This window comes from Quercus lobata, chromosome 9 (genome assembly GCF_001633185.2).
Source record: "Quercus lobata isolate SW786 chromosome 9, ValleyOak3.0 Primary Assembly, whole genome shotgun sequence".
Taxonomy (NCBI): domain Eukaryota; kingdom Viridiplantae; phylum Streptophyta; class Magnoliopsida; order Fagales; family Fagaceae; genus Quercus; species Quercus lobata.
Window position 1 is genome coordinate 4,051,450 of NC_044912.1, and position 17,904 is coordinate 4,069,353.

The following is a 17,904-nucleotide window of genomic DNA, read 5'->3' on the forward strand; positions in this document are numbered from 1 at the left end:
TTGCAGGACACATGGATGAGTGCTGCACACAATCATTGATCATTGTAGGACATGAGTGATGATGGCCAATATGTTTCATGTATAAGCTTGGTCACTCGATAACATAGCTAATTTCTGCAACCAAATCTAACTTGAAGTTGATAGGAGAAAAATTGCATCAACCAAATGTCAAGGGGTTATCAGATTGATAAACAGTACATATCTTTTCTTTTCCAAGCCATTACATAATTTAGTTGAACTATTACACTCATAAAAAGGAACCATCTTCAAAGATAACTATATTGTACTAGAACTAATGCATGATTGCCGATGGCTGTCTGGCCTATTGACTTGCCTCGTTGCCCTTCATGGGTTAATATCTGGGATTTGATCCCTCCTATTTACCTTTTAACAAAAAAATACTCATGCATGCACAGCCGCCACCGCAACACAATTACGCCTTCCCTCAATAAACTGTCGGTGAAATTGCTCAAAGTTTCCTGTCTTAATTGCTTCTCTTATTGCACGGAAGAATCCCAGATAATGGTGTGTGTTGTGTCTGCAACATCAAGGACAGGATTATGAGTATTACTAAAACAATAATAACAATTATCATTATCATCGGGACCAATGAAAACTTGTACATTTCTATTAGTGTCTGAGCCAGCATTTCGTGAACATTGATCAGGTGATTAATGTATGCTTTAGTATGGTTCTGGCATGTATAGCAGCAACATCCTTCAACGATTGGTGAAGTATCTTTCCTGAATAAAAAGCAAATTAATAAAGGTAAATCATGAGTTCTGACACATAGAATTGTCATTTCATGCATCCATTAATCTCCAAATTACTAAAGGAAACAAACACAAGTACATGAAACTGGAAAATGACATGAGTGGAGCAAAAAAAACGCCATCACAATTTTCAAGCAATAACATCAATTTCACATTTTTGGTCAATGGCGACCAAACATTAGGAAAGAACTTAAATTGAACATGATATTAGAAATCATGTATACTATATAATAAAAGTAGGGTCTTAGAAACCATGGTTATGAAAAGTGGACACCTTTTCTTTACTTCACATATGAATTTAAATTAATTTGTGCATTGCACGGACATACACCATAATGAGGGTTGATGGAAAGTGCTCATAGATACCACCAGAAAAAGGATATTTTAATCAGACATGAGAAAGAAATTATTATGTGATAGATATTTGGAGTCTCATACAGATTTCATCAAATTTCCAACTTAATTTAGTGAATAAAATCTCTTAACCTCAATATATAAAATGGAATGTATGATGATCAAAATTGTGAATCCTGCGGCTGAAAGGCTAAGAATATTTTTTGAAATATTCAAGTAGTAATGTTGGAAGTAGAAAAAGATCTTATTAGTTACCTATAAACAGTTGCCCTTAAATTAATCTTTGTCCGGTCACTTCCAATATCACTCAGCTGAAAATTAGATTCATTTTCATCAACTCCATTCAACGGAAAGGTAAGTGCAAAGCCTCCAAGGGTAAGGTGATATATATACCTGCCAAAATTTGCATATATTATTCAAATAATGGTGAAATTAGCACAAGAAAGAGAAGCTCAGAGATGATAAATAGTGAACTAAACTACATACACTGAATCAAAAAGGTCAATGCCTGAAGCAACCCCCTGCAAGACCTCCTCTGTGAGATTAAGAAAAGATTTTATTCGTTGAATAATTATGAATCCATACTGATAAATTTAAACAAAGATACATTTGAGTCTCAAAAAATGTTCCTTAGATGACATTGTCCTAATGATAACTAAGTGCATATGTGTGAGCAGTTACTATGAGCAAGCTGCAAGTCATGAACCAACTATACACCCTCTAGACCTAAGTCAACATCAGAGATTAAAGATCGAGCATCAGATCCTCAATTCTTTTAAATGCTAATCTGAAATTCATAATTTTTTTTAATAGGCTGCATACAAGACAGGCCACATGATACATTTTGAATTCAAGCTGTGATAAAATTTTTGTAAGTGATACATACCAATTAAAAGAATTTTAAAAAATAAAATAAAAAGTAAGCTTATAGTATCTCCTAGGAGATGAAAAACCTGATATTTAATCAAAGTTTATTAATGATGAAGCTGATACCTGGAAGTCCAAGCCCACATATCAGGCGCGGCTTTTCCTCTGGTAAAATATCCTGAGTATTTGGCAGCAGCATTAGATTTCAGAATCAATAAAGGAAACAATCAGTTTCGATATATGAAAAAACCCTTTCATGTATCAGGGAATGTCAAGGGATCAGCTGACAAACTCAGCTTGGTAGAAAAATGCATTGATATCAGTAATCAACTAATCATTCATGTAGCTGCTTTTGTAAGGCAGTACAGCTTATTGACAAAATCAGGAGATTAATTAAAGATCCAATATTTAGAATTGAGTGTCCTACAGTAATAGTATTAAGGAGAGCAGGGCGCTCATCCCTGCTCTCTCCTAGCCCAAAGCCTCCAATCCAGTAACCTGCAGAAGATATGTTGTGGCCAAGTTAAGAAAAAATAGATAACCAAAAATAATCTTAGAAGGAAACCAAATTCCTATAATAATCCAATTGAAACTAGTCAATATCATAAAAGTAAGAGGAGTTCTATTTCCTAATTGTTGCACAAACCTACACAGAGACAACAATGTTCAATAATTGCCACAAAAAAACAGCACAAGAAGAAAATATAAGCCTAATGTTTAGATTAGGATATTGGCAGCATAAACACAAGACATAGTGAGAGACTGCAGAGAATTTTTTTTTTTTTTTTAATATTTTTTTATCAATACAAAAACATAAGTGAATATGTTAACATAATCAACTGAAACTTCTTTAAGCTATGAGTCAACCTTCTTCAAAAATAATTGAAATGTTATGCATGCCAAGCAAGCATTATACAAGTCTAATTTCCTAATTACAATAAATGCAGGACATGACTGAACCTACAGTTACTGCAGCAGAAAAGTACTATGATAGTGTGCTGCTCATATTTACAAATATATGTAGCATGAGTGAACAAAAAAATTAGAATGATGATTACTATTCTACTCATGGGTTCTATTTTGTAGAAAAAAAAGTAACATAAATTAAAAGATGATGATTGATTTGGGATCAAATTTAACTAGATAGACAAGTCTAAATTTTTTTTGAAACCTGATACATTTCGCTTGGCTACCTCTTGTGCACATCGGCGGCGTTCTTCTACATTAGAACCTCCAACAATGGCTCCAAATACAGCTCCGCCTGCCTACATATATCGGTTAAAACAAGCCCATTATTGACCAATCTATACAACAAGGGATCTATCAAATTGATCTAAAACATGTCAATACTCAGCAGTCAGCTCACAATTTACATGATTCTACTAACAAAATTGAATGAAAACCACAAGGTGGGAGAGCAAGCAGCTAGAACTTTGTGAAAACCTTCTCTCGATCTCACATTGATTTACATTTAATCATAATAAATGAAGTTGAATATCCAAATGGGAAGGGAAAGTGGGTTTCATGTCCATGAATGTGTGCAACACTTATTAGTAGGGAGATTCCCACACAGCATAGCAGCTAAAGATTTTTAAATTGCCATAATATTGATTAATCAAATTTCATTTGAAATCTCAAACAATAAATATTGACTAGCAATTGATAACTCAGAAACATCTTAATACAGTAACACATAATGTCCAAATATGGGGGAAAAGCATTTATAGTTCTTACTGGACTTAATGCAATGCAGTCATCAAGCCATCTCACAGTTCTATCCACTGATGTCCTGTTTCTCTTGTCGGATACCCATGTAGGCACTTCATCAGCTAAAGTGGCCCATATGTTCGGCCTCATGGAAGAAATCAATTCCATGTATTCTACAGGTTTGATCTGAGAGCAAACAATTTTATTTAGAAATATTTTCAAGTTGATCACTAAAATATTATCAATTAGACTTTTTAAGCATACGAGAAGCAATTCAGGCCAATTACCAAAAGACGCCCGCAAGGAGTCTCGAACGACGCTCCAACTTTGTTCGTGCTGTTATATTCTGGAAGGCATTGAATAGAATCTCTTGATACAGCTGCAAGTCCATAATCATGCAGACCAAGCATTTGATGAAGTCCTCCACTATTTGATATTGTTTTTGGTGAAAGGCCTTCCAAGCTGCAGAATTTAATTGTGTAGCTTGTTCAATGAATAATCATTTATGCAATGTTAAAATACGCATCTCTCTTGGAATTGTTTCAATCCCTATTACATGATAAAACATACATAGAAGAATACACAGTTTCAACAGGGTAGCTATCTTTTTTTCTTTTTTTTAATAAGTAACAGAGTAGCAATCTTCCATCCCAAAAGGCCCTCACTTTCCACTGTTTAAACAATTTTTAAGGAAAATAAGTGCCACTTTACTAATTCATAAAATTTATATTAAAAAAAAAAAAAAAGGAGTACCACTTTACTACAAAGGCCATGACCACATTACTCATGTACAATATCCAAGTGTGCAAAACATAACAAAAACTTCAACAACACAAGCTCAAACAAACCCAATTCACTAAACATCTAAAAGGCACATACTTTATTCATGTCCAAGAAGGAAACCAAGCATTCACTGTATATGTGTGCAAAACATAACAAAAACTTCAATAACACAAGCTCAAACAAGCCCAATTCACTGAACACCTAAAAAGGCACTCACTTTATACATGTCCAAGAAAGAAACCAAGACACTCATTGTTAATTAGTGTGCAAACATAACACAAACTTCAATAACACAAGCTGCTCAAATAAACCCAATTCACTAAACACCCAAAAGGAACAAACCAGGCACTCATTGTATGTTAGTGTGCAAAACATAACAAAAACTTCAATAACACAAGCTCAAAACAAACCCAATTCACTTAACACCTAAAAGGCAATTTCTTTATACATGTCCAATAAACAAACCAACCATTCAATGCATTAAAAAAAACCAAACACCCAAAAGAGATAAATAAGCAAAATTGGTGTGGAGTTGTGAATACATACAAGTGAAGTGGGCAAACTTGGAGGAGGTGAGAGTCAGGGGAAGGAAGAGAGGGAAGGAGGTCAGGGGAGATGAAAAAGGGCAGCCCTTTACGTGTGGAAAGAAGAAGACAAGGTGTCTCTATTGGGTGTGGAAAGTTGCCCAACTGGACAACCCCTGCCCTTGCACTTCCATTGCTCCATGCTTTCACTGCAAACTTCATGCCCTCTCTCTCTCTCTCTCTCTCTCTCTCTCTCTCTGTGTCTTGTACTTGAGGGAGACAACAAAGTCCTTTTCTTTTTTGGGGAAAGCTGTGGAAGAAAAACGTTGGGTTTTGCTCCTAAAATCAAACCCTTTGTTCTGTTCTGTTTTTTTTTTTTTTTTTCTGTTTGAAACTTTGAACAGGCTCTTAAACCCTATTGGAACCTAAAGCTGCGAGCAATAATTTTGGGTGGGCTGAATGAATCAGAGGCGGCCCAATATAATTTGATAAATATTAATTAAACAAAATTATTTAATACTAATCAAATTAAGGTTAATTTGATACATTAAATACATAAATAATACCAACTAGACTAATGTTAATTTTATTTAGAGTATTGAATATCATAGTTGAATTATAAATATTAATAAAAAGAAAAAAAAAATTGCAATTGGAAAAGATACTTTATTTTGGATATAAGACAATGCATAGTTAAATAAAGTTGTAATCTAATTTTTAATTTTATATTTTGATTTTAAGAGAGAGAGAAAGAGAGATATTATTTGGTGTATGATTTTGTAAGATATTAGTTTACAAAAATCAAAGTCTCAAACTATTAGGGGAAATTAATCTATAATTGATGGTTTAACACATTTGTAACATCTTTTTGAAATATTTTAGGGTTTCAATTGAGTTAAGGTTGTCTCGTACTTTGAGAGTCTTAATAGAAATGAAAAAGAAAAATGCGCTAATTAAAAGTACTATAAAATATTCAAAATATAATGTGATATTGTTTCTCATTAATGAATTTCATCAATTTAACTAATAAATGTTTATATCACATTTTTTGTGATTAATAACATAGCAATTTGTAAGCTAATAGTAAAATTTGTACATTACTAATAAAAAAAATGTACAACCTTTAAAAAATATATATAATTTTATAAAAATTTGGGCCTTTAACTATAAAAATTGGGGCCTTTTTTCCCAAAAAAAATTTTGTTTTTTAGTGGGGCCTTAGGCCTAAGCCTAACTTGCCTAGGCCTTGAGTCGGCCCTGGAATGAATCCAAGCCCAATATTGCTTTTGATTTTCCCACTTTTGGGCTCTCAACTAGGATTATTATAAATAAAATGGTAAATTCCAATAACATATTTTGAGGTTTGGGATAAAGCAATCATATTCAAAACTTTTTAAAACTAATCAACTTAGTTTTTAAAGCCAATTTAGTCCCTAAATATTATTAGACATGTTAATCATTTTTCTTAACTGTTTTATTAGGGATTAAAAGTTGGCTTTAGAAATCAAATTGGTCAATTTTAAAAGGGATAATTACACATAACTCACCTGTGATTAGGGCGAAAATCACTTTGTCTACCCGTGGTTTGAAAAGTATCACTTAACCTACTTGTGATATATTCTGTTTGTTTTCCGTAACCTATCTCTGTTAAAATAAGGGGTAAATAGGTATTTTGGCTCAAACTTTATGTCTCTCTCCTCCCAAAACAAAAAATAGAGCAAAAATGCAAGAGAAACAATATCAAAAAGTAGTATTTATCTCTCTCTCCGTTCACACAAATTTTAAAAAATGAAGAACATGAAGAACATACCAAAAAAAAGCCCACCGCACAGTCACACAGACTTTCCCACAACTCCTGTTTTTCTTTAGTCTTCACAAAAAAAAATGGTTCCAAACCCAGCATCACTCACCCGCAAATCCCTACTCTCTTTCAGTTTCATGGGGTTTTCTCGCAGACCCATTTCGCATTCCACCTGAATTCCCGCAAACTCAGTTCAGATTAGCAGGTTTTGTACCTATTCTTCGTGCCACTCTTACTCTCACCCATTGAATTCTGGCCATGGAGCCGAGTTTAAGAATTTGGGCCATTCTGAAATGAGATTTGGGCAACTGGGTTTTGATTATTTTCTAGTTTCTGCGGTTTCCAATGGTGGGTCGGGTGGCTATGGAGGTTCTGGTGGGAGAGGTGAAGGTAGTGGTGGTGGTGGTGGTGATGGTGATGGTGGTGCTGGCAGCAGTTTATGTTGTTAATGGTTCTCAAATGTAGTTTATGTTACGCTTTTTGGTTTCCAATCTTTTTTTTTTTTTTTTTTTTTAATTTGAGGAGTTAGCCAAAGGGTTGAGGGAGGCAATGTGTTGAAAATTTTCGGAATTTTGGGTGTTTTGATTCGCGTTATGTTGTGTTTTGGTGTTAAGAGGTGTTTTTGTAACGGCTGAGCTTGAGGTGGGTTATGGAGATTGATGGAAACATACCACAGGTGGGTTAAGTGATACTTTTCAAACCACGGATAGGCAAAATGATTTTCACCCTAACCACAGGTGGATTATGTGTAATTATCCCATTTTAAAAAGTTTTGAACCTAATTGACATTAACCCAAATCTCATGGTATGTCATTAGCATTTACCCTAATTAAAAATAAGAAGGAAAGGAAAAATAGTTTTAAAAGAAACCTTATGTGGTCTCCTCATAAAACACATAATCATGGAGCTTTGAATGTAAAAACTTAATTCTCCATAATATTATTTTAATACTTGACTTTTGGGAGTTTGCGCATACTAGAACCAAAAACCCTCTATGGTACTGATTTATGTACAAATAATATAAACACGTGTTATTATATGAACTACTCATGTGTTTTACTTTCATTGATGTTTAATTATTTCTATATTTAACAATATCAAGAGGGTTGAGCGTTAAACTTAAAACTTCAAGAGATTCTATGTTTTTATGATAATACTATAAGGGATTTGTGTATATTTCTCTAAAAAAGTTATTTGAGTCAAATAATTATCTTGTACATTGAAGATATGCATCCCCTTCCTCATAAACTATGAGATTAACTATCATGCGAAATCTATGTATTGTGAAAAGAAAGATGTATATATTCCATAAATGTATCAAGAAATAGGAGAATTTAAAAGTATTGAATTTTGGGATGGTAGGTATATAGACTCATAGTTGTTGAAAAGAGTATTTTCCCAACCTATTAGTCCTCACAACTAAAACATGATTACAAGGATTTATGTATCACACCTCAAGGTTAGGAGTGTTGCATTAGATGATAAATTTTGTAAGTTTGGAACTTGAGGAAAAAAAAGTGTTTCATTTATGTGAAACCGATATAGTTTTTTTTTTTTTTTTTTTTTAATTATAATTTAGTACAACAAATCGGCCTTAGTTGATTTAAACGTTCCACAAAACAAAGAGTATAAATTTGTAATGTCTTTGATTAGTGTTGGATGGCCTCTTACAAATACTTGGATCTCACAGCGAGACCCACACACAGCCGGCTCTAACATATAAGTAAGAGAGGCAGTCGTGTAAGGTCCTAGTAAAAAAAAGGCCTCCTAATTTTAACCAATAGAGCTATTTATTTCATTTTAATATTATTAATTAAGCCCAAATATTAGCCAATAAATAAAATAGTTTTTTTTTTTTTTTACAAAAAAGAAATTCTACGTTCACAATACTTTTTAAGTAGTAGGATGTTACTAGCTGTTATTGGTGGTTAAAAAAATAATTTCAATAATGGGTTCAAATTAGAACTAGTAACAACTTAACACCTAAAATTTGTTGTGAAAATGTTATGAATTTAGCACTTCTAAAAAAAAAGAGCAATACACGAAATTTCACAAGATTTTTCACAACAATTGAGTTGACAAATTTTTACTAATTCTTATTTAGGTCTACCACTAACGTCACTTTTTTACTTACCATTATTAATCTATCACATCAACAGGTGTAAAATGTTTTGTCAAATTTTTTGCGTCTATAGACATTCTCAAAAAAAAAAATTATAGGTGGTTCATATTAATTAGTAATTTTGCATCTAACAAGAGAATAGAATTTAAGCAAATTTAGATTTTTTTTTTAAAGTCATTTTTAAATATATAAAAGGCCTCAATTCATTTTTCCCCTTACCCCTGGACCCACCTAGGCACATACATGTGGTTCGCTATATAAAAGCTGGCGTAAAAGATAATTTTCACTAGTTAAAGGCTATTGAGGCTAAAAATTAGTATTTTTCTAAGAATGCATGTTCTCAACCAAATTCTAAAGACTTAATTTATATTTTATTTTGACAAGTTATATTTCAAGTTGACACGTAGCACGAATGTCGTGTTTTTATCAGGCATAATAAGTACCATGCTAAGAAGAAAAATACTAGGGGCACAAAAAATTTCACAATTATTGCCACAACTTGTCACATGGCAAGCTGTGAATGGTGGAGGTCAAATGGTGGGTCCATACCTCCACCACTCATAACTCGCCACATGATGAATTGTTGTAAAAGTTGTGAAATTTTTTGTGTCTTTAGCATTGCTATGCTAAGTGTTAGTTTGGATACAAAAGTAACAAAACACATTTGCATTTGTGCTGGCGCTGCGTTTTTTGGGTAAGTCTCGTGCACTATTCATGAAACCCGTAAAAGAAAAATTCTAGGTGGTTTATATTAATTAGTAATTTTGCATCTAACAAGAAAATAGAGTTTAAGCAATATTTAGATTATTTTTTTAAAGTTATTTTTAAATATATAAAATGCCTCAATTCATTTTTCGCTTTAAGCCCTTCAATGCATCAAGCCGCCCCTAGACCCACATAGGCATATACATGTGGTTTGCTATATAAAAGCTGGCGTAAAAGATAATTTTCACTAGTTAAAGGCTATTGAGGCTAAAAATTAGTATTTTTCTAAGAATGCATGTTCTCAACCAAATTCTAAAGACTTAATTTATATTTTATTTTGACAAGTTATATTTCAAGTTGACACGTAGCACGAATGTCGTGTTTTTATCAGGCATAATAAGTACCATGCTAAGAAGAAAAATACTAGGGGCACAAAAAATTTCACAATTATTGCCACAACTTGTCACATGGCAAGCTGTGAATGGTGGAGGTCAAATGGTGGGTCCATACCTCCACCACTCATAACTCGCCACATGATGAATTGTTGTAAAAGTTGTGAAATTTTTTGTGTCTTTAGCATTGCTATGCTAAGTGTTAGTTTGGATACAAAAGTAACAAAACACATTTGCATTTGTGCTGGCGCTGCGTTTTTTGGGTAAGTCTCGTGCACTATTCATGAAACCCGTAAAAGAAAAATTCTAGGTGGTTTATATTAATTAGTAATTTTGCATCTAACAAGAAAATAGAGTTTAAGCAATATTTAGATTATTTTTTTAAAGTTATTTTTAAATATATAAAATGCCTCAATTCATTTTTCGCTTTAAGCCCTTCAATGCATCAAGCCGCCCCTAGACCCACATAGGCATATACATGTGGTTTGCTATATAAAAGCTGGCGTAAAAGATAATTTTCACTAGTTAAAGGCTATTGAGGCTAAAAATTAGTATTTTTCTAAGAATGCATGTTCTCAACCAAATTCTAAAGACTTAATTTATATTTTATTTTGACAAGTTATATTTCAAGTTGACATGTAGCATGAATGTCGTGTTTTTATCAGGCATAATAAGTACCATACTAAGAGGAAATATGTTAGTAACACAAAAAATTTTACAACTATTGTCACAATTTGTCACATGGCAAGCTGTGAATGGTGGAGGTCAAATGGTGGGTCCACACATCCACCACTCATAACTCGCCACATGATGAGTTGTGATAAAAGTTCTGAAATTTTTTGTGTTCCTAATATTGCTCTGCTAAGTGTTAGTTTGGATACAAAAGTAACAAAACACATTTGCGTTTGTGTTGGCGCTGCGTTTTTTGTGTGGGTCTCGTACACTATTCATAAAATCTGTAAGTATGAATTTTAGCAAAATTTTTTTTAAAATTGGGTCCCACGGCATTATTCACACATTTAAAAATTATTTTGCTACAATATTTTCAATTTTCAACAATAAGCGGTATCCAAACAGACCCTAAAAGTGTCTAATTTTTATTTTTGAGAAAACTATAGGGGTCTCTAATAATTGCACGAAGAAAACACTAATAAATTAAAACAGAAAAGTTAGTACAATCATAAGTGTCAACCGTGCCAAGTTTGCCCCACAGCATGATTTGTATAGTAATGGTCTTCTTTCTATTCTGTCTCACAACAAAAATGACGATACTAATTTACTTATGGGATAATTCTTATCTTAAAAAATTAAGTAAATTGATGATACTTATATTTAGTAAATTGAATTTTTATCTTAAAAAATTAAGTAAAGAGATTTATTGGATCCATCTTTTAAGTATTAATATCTACATTATGCAACTTTCAATATCTATTATATTTATATGTACTGGTACGTAACCCGTATTTGCACACGGGAATGATAAATTATAGTAGTACTATTGATGTTAACTTGGGTTATTAAATATATAAGACATAGTTTGATTAGGACATTTGGAGGTACTAAAATAGTTTTTCTTTGCAATTTTTATAATATTGATTATGTCAAGTTTCCCATTTACATTGCTATTACGTATATAATTTTGAAAATCACTATTAGATACTATATATACAATATCAATTCACAATTATTGTCTATGAAATTATACTAAATACAACACAAAATAAAATAATAAATTGATCAAATAGTATCCAAAATTGAATGTGTATAGGTGAATGAGATCATTCAACTCAATTAAAGTTTGATACGTTCAATATGTTCGCATACAAAATATCTGAATAGAAATTGTATAAAAAATATACTCATTAGTTCAGAGAAAAAATAATAACAAAAATATAAACAATTTAATTTGTATGAAAAGCTAACAAAAGCAAAATCCAATTTTGATTCTAATTGAGTTTTTTCTAAACTTTGGTTTACTATATTTACTAGCTTGTAACCTTATGCATATGCATAGAAACACTTCAAGATATACAATAAGATGCATAATATAATTTCTATATATATAATTTAAATACTATTAATAGTCATTTTTATATTTTGTTAACTTTTCAAAAAATTTTGTAAGGATATTATTAGGTATAAAATGTAAATTGTCCATACTTTTTTTAAAAAAAAAAATTATTGGGAAGCAATTTTTTTTTTTAAGATTCATTTATTTTAGAATTTTTGGTTTTTGTACTTAATAACTCACTTGAATGAATATTTATAATGTGGTCCAAAATTTGATTTTAAAATTAAGAAATAAAACTCGTTAAGAACAAATAATTTAAGACACATGGCACAAAATTGGAACTCTAATTTGAGTTTCTCTCAACTTTATCTATTATTATATATATATAGATTATGGCCCATTTGGTAACGTTATTTAAGTGTTGTGAAAATATTTATATGTGAAAAAGTATTGTGAAAATACACTTTATGTTGTTTAATCAATTCACTAATTATGTTAGCAGCCCAAGCAGCACCAAATTTCAAGGTGTTGTAGCTTTCCAGGTTGTAGAATAATTCCGAGTCCTACGCCGTGAAAGATGGATGGCTTGGATCCAATGCAATATTAATTGATATTAATTGGAGAGTGGAAACTGCAAAAATTGCAAATATCATGGCAAGTGTTACAAGAATCAACAAGACAGCAAGTCACAAATTCAGCAAAAAAAAACAAGACAACAAGTTTAAGCATTCTCATCAGCTCTCTCATAAAAAATGTCATTTTGACACACCAAAAACATACTTTATCATTTTAGCACATTCTTTTACAATATTTCATTTATCAGATGTTTTATTCTTCAATTCTATATATTAAAATAATATTTACTACACATTAAAATAATATATTTACCCAAAACCCAGCAAATATACAAATGCACAGCTAGTGACGGTCGCCACCACCCAAGAACCAACAACCACCGCTACAACCACCGCCATAACTTACAACCACAATCACTGGATCCTCCAACAAATTTCAAATCCAAAAACTTCAACAAAATTAAAAAAAAAAAAAATAAATAAAAAAAAAAAAAACTTAAAATCTTTAACAAAACGCCAACCCAACAGATCAATCAATGACCAAACTCAACCAACCATCGGCGACGAGAGCTGTGGAGGACGACGAACAAAGATCGGCGACTGCCCTTGGGCGAGCAAAGCTTTAGATTGGCAAGCAGAGGTTCAGATTGGCGAGCTTTAATCGGCGAGCTTTGCGTTAGATCGGAATCGCCTTTTTCTTCGTGACAAGAAGCAAAGATCAGCGACTGTGGAGGACGACGAGCAAAGATCAGCGACTACCCCTGGGCGAGCAGAGGTTTAGATTGGCGAGCTTCAATCGGCGAGCTTTGCTTCAGATCGGAATCGCCTTCTTCTTCGTGACAGGAAAAGAAAGAGAGAGAGAGAGATAGTGATAGGAAAAAAAAAAAAAGAGAGAGAGAAAGAGGTGCAGAGACGGATCAGATCTGCGGCAATAATACCGAAATGTAGAGAGAGAGGAAGAGAGTGAGAGATAAAAAAAATTAAAGTGAGAAAGAAATAGGGAGCAACGGAGAGATTGAGACCAAAGAGGAGAGAGAGAGAGAGCTGTATTGCAGACGGAGAAAGATGTGTGTTGGGAGGAGAGAGAAAAGTAAATAAAATAATCAAAAGAATTATAGCATTTCTGTCCGTACGCTCTCATATTTGAGAGCGTACTGTAACATGTCTCATAATTTTGAGACATTTAGCACACCTTATGAGGGGCTGTTTTTGGTGTTTGGTGTGCCAAATGTCATATATTTGGCATTTGACAGACATGATGAGAATGCTCACAAGTGAGGGTAAAAAAAAAAAAAAAAAAAAGCAGTATAATAACTAGGTCGTACATGTTTGTTGGGAACTGAATCCACCAGATTAAGATTCTTAATTTGTTTATACTTATATAATATAATAAGTCCTTTAAAAAAAATATATATATATATATAAAATATAATAAGTTGTGTAAATCTTTTCAGACATGTGCAAGAATATTTTGCTGAAGAATTAAAAAAAAAAAAAAAAAAAAAATCTTGTGTTTTAACTTTAAACACAAGATTGTTGTTAAATTATGGATGCTAGTTTGTTGCATATTGTGCTAAACTGAACATTTTCTCATTTCTGTAAAAGAAAAAAAAAAGTTGTGTAAGTTGTATAAAATATGCCTGATAACAAACAAAAATTAGGTTCATATAATGTCAGCTAATATAGAGTTTAGAATTGTGTAAGTTTCGTTTGATTTAAGTTAAAATGACAAGCTTAGACAATTTCCTTTAATTTCCCCATTTAATTTAATTTTTCAAAAATTTGTCCAAATTTTTATATATTTAAACTAACTTCTGTCTAGTAGTCTTTATATATTTGAAGAATTGAAGTAACTGGGTCAAAATTCTAGATGAAAAAGTCAAAATTTTTTGTGAAACTTGTGGTAGTGCTAGCATAAAAATATTAATATAAGTATAATAAATTCCATAATCAAACAATTTCCCAAGAATCATTCAAGTAACAATAAGGTGAAAAAAAAAGTTATAAACTGACATAATAGAGAGACAGTGAAGGTTGTTGAGAAATGATAATAACTTGTGGGAAAAAAAAATCCTAAAAAACATAAGCCTTTTGACATAATAAGGATTTTTAGAAATGTTTTCTTCTTCAGATTAATGTAGAAAAAAAAAAATAGATGTGTGTACTGAGGTTTAATCATTGTATATATTATACACTAGTTTACGGTTTGAAAGAGACTGAGAATTAATGAATATAAATTGAAGGTCCATCAAAGACTAGAAAGCAATACATACCTTTACACTATTGGCTGCTGACTGTTAGTTGATATTTTATTTTCTACCTTAAATATGGGGTCACAATGACACCACACCAGCAGTTGTGTTCTTGAACCTGATTTTGACCCCTAAATTTGTGGAGTTTAGGGGTTGAATATTGCATGCGTAAAAGAGTAAATTGGTATATTGGGTTAGGTCAGAAAATTTGTAATTGTATCTAGCAGCTGATATCTTAGGTTGAAAAAAATTACTCCACATACACCCAATATATTACACTTTCTCCAATTGTTTTGAAATAACATTTTTTTGGGAGATGAATAATTTTTCAAATTTAAAAAAAAAAATCTATTTCATTTTCCTATTTTTAATAGGAACCTTAAAATAAGTTAAAATTATTGTTTGACTTTCTTTGTTAAGTTTTGGCATGAAATAAAATTTTTTTTTTTTTTTTTTTTTTTTTCTATCTCACGCTAAGCTATATAAGGTAAATCAAGAGATAATTTTCTTTTAACCAATAAGTTTTTCTGACACTATCAAATCCAAGAAAAGGCAAAAAACTATATTCATATAAGTTTTTTCACCGAAACCAACGAATCTACATAAATGTAGGTTTCCCCTTAGAAAAACAAAACAAGATAATACATGTTTAAGGTACAAGATTTACACCTAGAGTTTGGTTTTTTTTTTTTTTTTTTTTTTTTTTTTTTTTTTTTTTCATTTAGAAACAAACACAAACACATAAGGAAGAGGGGATGGATAATACTTTGAGTGCTTTTAATAATATAATGACCTAAGTCCTAATAGACGTGCTCTGTATTATTATTACCTAATCAAATTCAAACACTTTCATGATTAGGTGCAAAACTTTTTTATAATAAAAGACATTAAAGCTAACAACTCTTTTGCCTTTTCGATTCTTGAACCTGATATTTGTTTCCCAAAGCCAGCAAACGAATCCCTTCCAAAGGCATTAATTTATCACAATGCAATATCTTTTTTTTATCATCAAAACCTCCAACTACATCACATCTTCAATATATGAGAAAGGAAATAATAATTGGTCACAATAATTCAAAAAACACTTGTAGATCTACCAACCATGTTTTATGACCTTAGTGGCTTTCATGTCAACATCAAAGCTACCTTCTTTGCTTCATCTCTTAAAAAAAAAAAGATTTAAAAATCATATACTAGAAACAATCATTGCCTAGGTCTCCTCCCTTCCCTTTCAAGTCACCTCTTCTATAACCTAAAGTCCTAACTCACAATGAATATACCATCTCCTTGATCAAAATATAGTTGAATCACAAGCCTTGGTTGTAACCATCCTTTATATGAAAAGGAAAACTGTTGCCCCAGTGTGACAATTACGTTGGACCTTATAGTCCTCTGTCTTACACGTAGCCAAATTTCATCTACCACTCCATTTCTCTCCAATAAAAACAAAATCAAATAATTTCTTGTCTCCTCTTCCTCAAGGCTCAAGCCCCTCTTTTTTTGATTATAACCTCAGATCAAAATCATATACCTAAAACTCAAAGAACCCAATTTTTGATATCCCTCCCTCTCTCTCTCTCTCTCTCTCTCCCTCCCCAAAACAAAATTCAAGGCCATCAAGAACCATCATGAAGTCTAAAACTCCATTCTCAATCAACCTCAAGCTCATCCTTCTCTGCTTTTTCTTTCTCTTGCTCCTCATCTTAGTAACAAGATCAAGTTTTTCGTCTTCCCAGCAACCAATCTCAGAAACCCATCTCTCAAACTCAACAAGCACCACTCAAGAACCAGAATCATCAACAACAACACCATGCCCATCCCTACCCTTATCACAAACTTGCTCCAAAACCCCACCTTCCCTAGCCAATGCTCTCATCCACTATGCAACAACCAACATAACCCCACAACAAACCTTCAAAGAAATCTCAGTTTCAGCAAGAATCCTAGCCAAAAAATCACCATGTAACTTCCTAGTCTTTGGCCTAGGCCATGACAGTCTCATGTGGACCTCACTCAACCATGGTGGCCGCACGGTTTTCCTAGAAGAAGACAAGTCATGGATCGAGCAAATCCTTGAACGTTTGCCCACATTAGAGTCATACCATGTTGAGTATGACACCAAGGTTCACCAAGCTGACCAACTCATCAAGATTGGAATGGAAGAAGACTGCAAAGTTGTGAGTGATCCAAGATTCTCAAAGTGCCAACTTGCACTCAAAGGCTTTCCAAGTGAAGTGTATGACATAGAGTGGGATTTGATCATGGTGGATGCACCTACTGGGTACCATGATAATGCCCCAGGAAGAATGAGTGCTATATACACAGCTGGATTGATGGCTAGGAATAGAGAGGAGGGTGAGACTGATGTGTTTGTGCATGATGTTGATAGAGTTGTGGAGGACAAGTTCTCTAAGGCTTTTCTTTGTGAAGGGTATTTGACAGAACAAGAAGGGAGAATAAGGCACTTCACTATCCCAAGTCACAGGGCTCGCCTTGGTAGACCCTTTTGTCCATAGAGGTTTCATTCTGTGTCCTTTTTTTTTGCCTGTATTTTTTTTACCACAATTCTTGTTTTGTCATAGATTTATTATTTACTTGAGAGAACTGGAGCTGGGACTTTCCTTTCATATATATATTTTCAGTTGTTACAAATTTTTTATTGGATGAATTATACTATTGAGAATTACTAAATAAACATAATGTGGGGTGACCATCTTTGGTCCTTGATGCTACCAATTTGGGCAGAAAAGGTTTACTATCCAACTAATTGCATTGCTGGGGAATGGGAATTGTGTCTCTTTGTTCAATGTAGTAGTTTTTTTTTTTTTTTTTGAGAAACAACTTGATACTTTATTGAAAATTAGTTTGCCAAATTGGCTACATCTTGTTGAACAACTGTGAATAATGGGTCGACTACCTCCATCCAAACTACATAGTTAAAGGCATTAATAGAATATCTTGCTAGACTATGTGCTAATCTATTGCCTTCTCTTCTCCAATGAAAGTATAGCAATTTTGAATAACAATTTGAAAAAACA

The 17,904-nt window shown here is 32.5% G+C and overlaps 2 protein-coding genes across 2 annotated transcripts; one reads left to right on the top strand and one right to left on the bottom strand.

Moving 5' to 3' along the window:
* Positions 1–157: 157 nt before the first annotated feature.
* LOC115958966 (queuine tRNA-ribosyltransferase accessory subunit 2-like) lies at positions 158–5,380 on the bottom strand. The gene is made up of 10 exons (XM_031077253.1): positions 5,031–5,380; positions 3,989–4,163; positions 3,729–3,887; positions 3,166–3,259; positions 2,422–2,492; positions 2,121–2,172; positions 1,614–1,662; positions 1,383–1,520; positions 624–743; positions 158–538 (listed from the first exon to the last, which is right to left on the bottom strand). The coding sequence occupies exons 1-10, from the start codon at positions 5,228–5,230 to the stop codon at positions 403–405; spliced, it is 1,194 nt and encodes a 397-aa protein (XP_030933113.1). The 5' UTR covers positions 5,231–5,380; the 3' UTR covers positions 158–402.
* Positions 5,381–16,084: 10,704 nt separating this feature from the next.
* LOC115958983 (glucuronoxylan 4-O-methyltransferase 3-like) lies at positions 16,085–17,598 on the top strand. Its single transcript, XM_031077265.1, has one exon. The coding sequence runs from the start codon at positions 16,495–16,497 to the stop codon at positions 17,380–17,382; it is 888 nt and encodes a 295-aa protein (XP_030933125.1). The 5' UTR covers positions 16,085–16,494; the 3' UTR covers positions 17,383–17,598.
* The last annotated feature ends 306 nt before the right edge of the window (positions 17,599–17,904 follow it).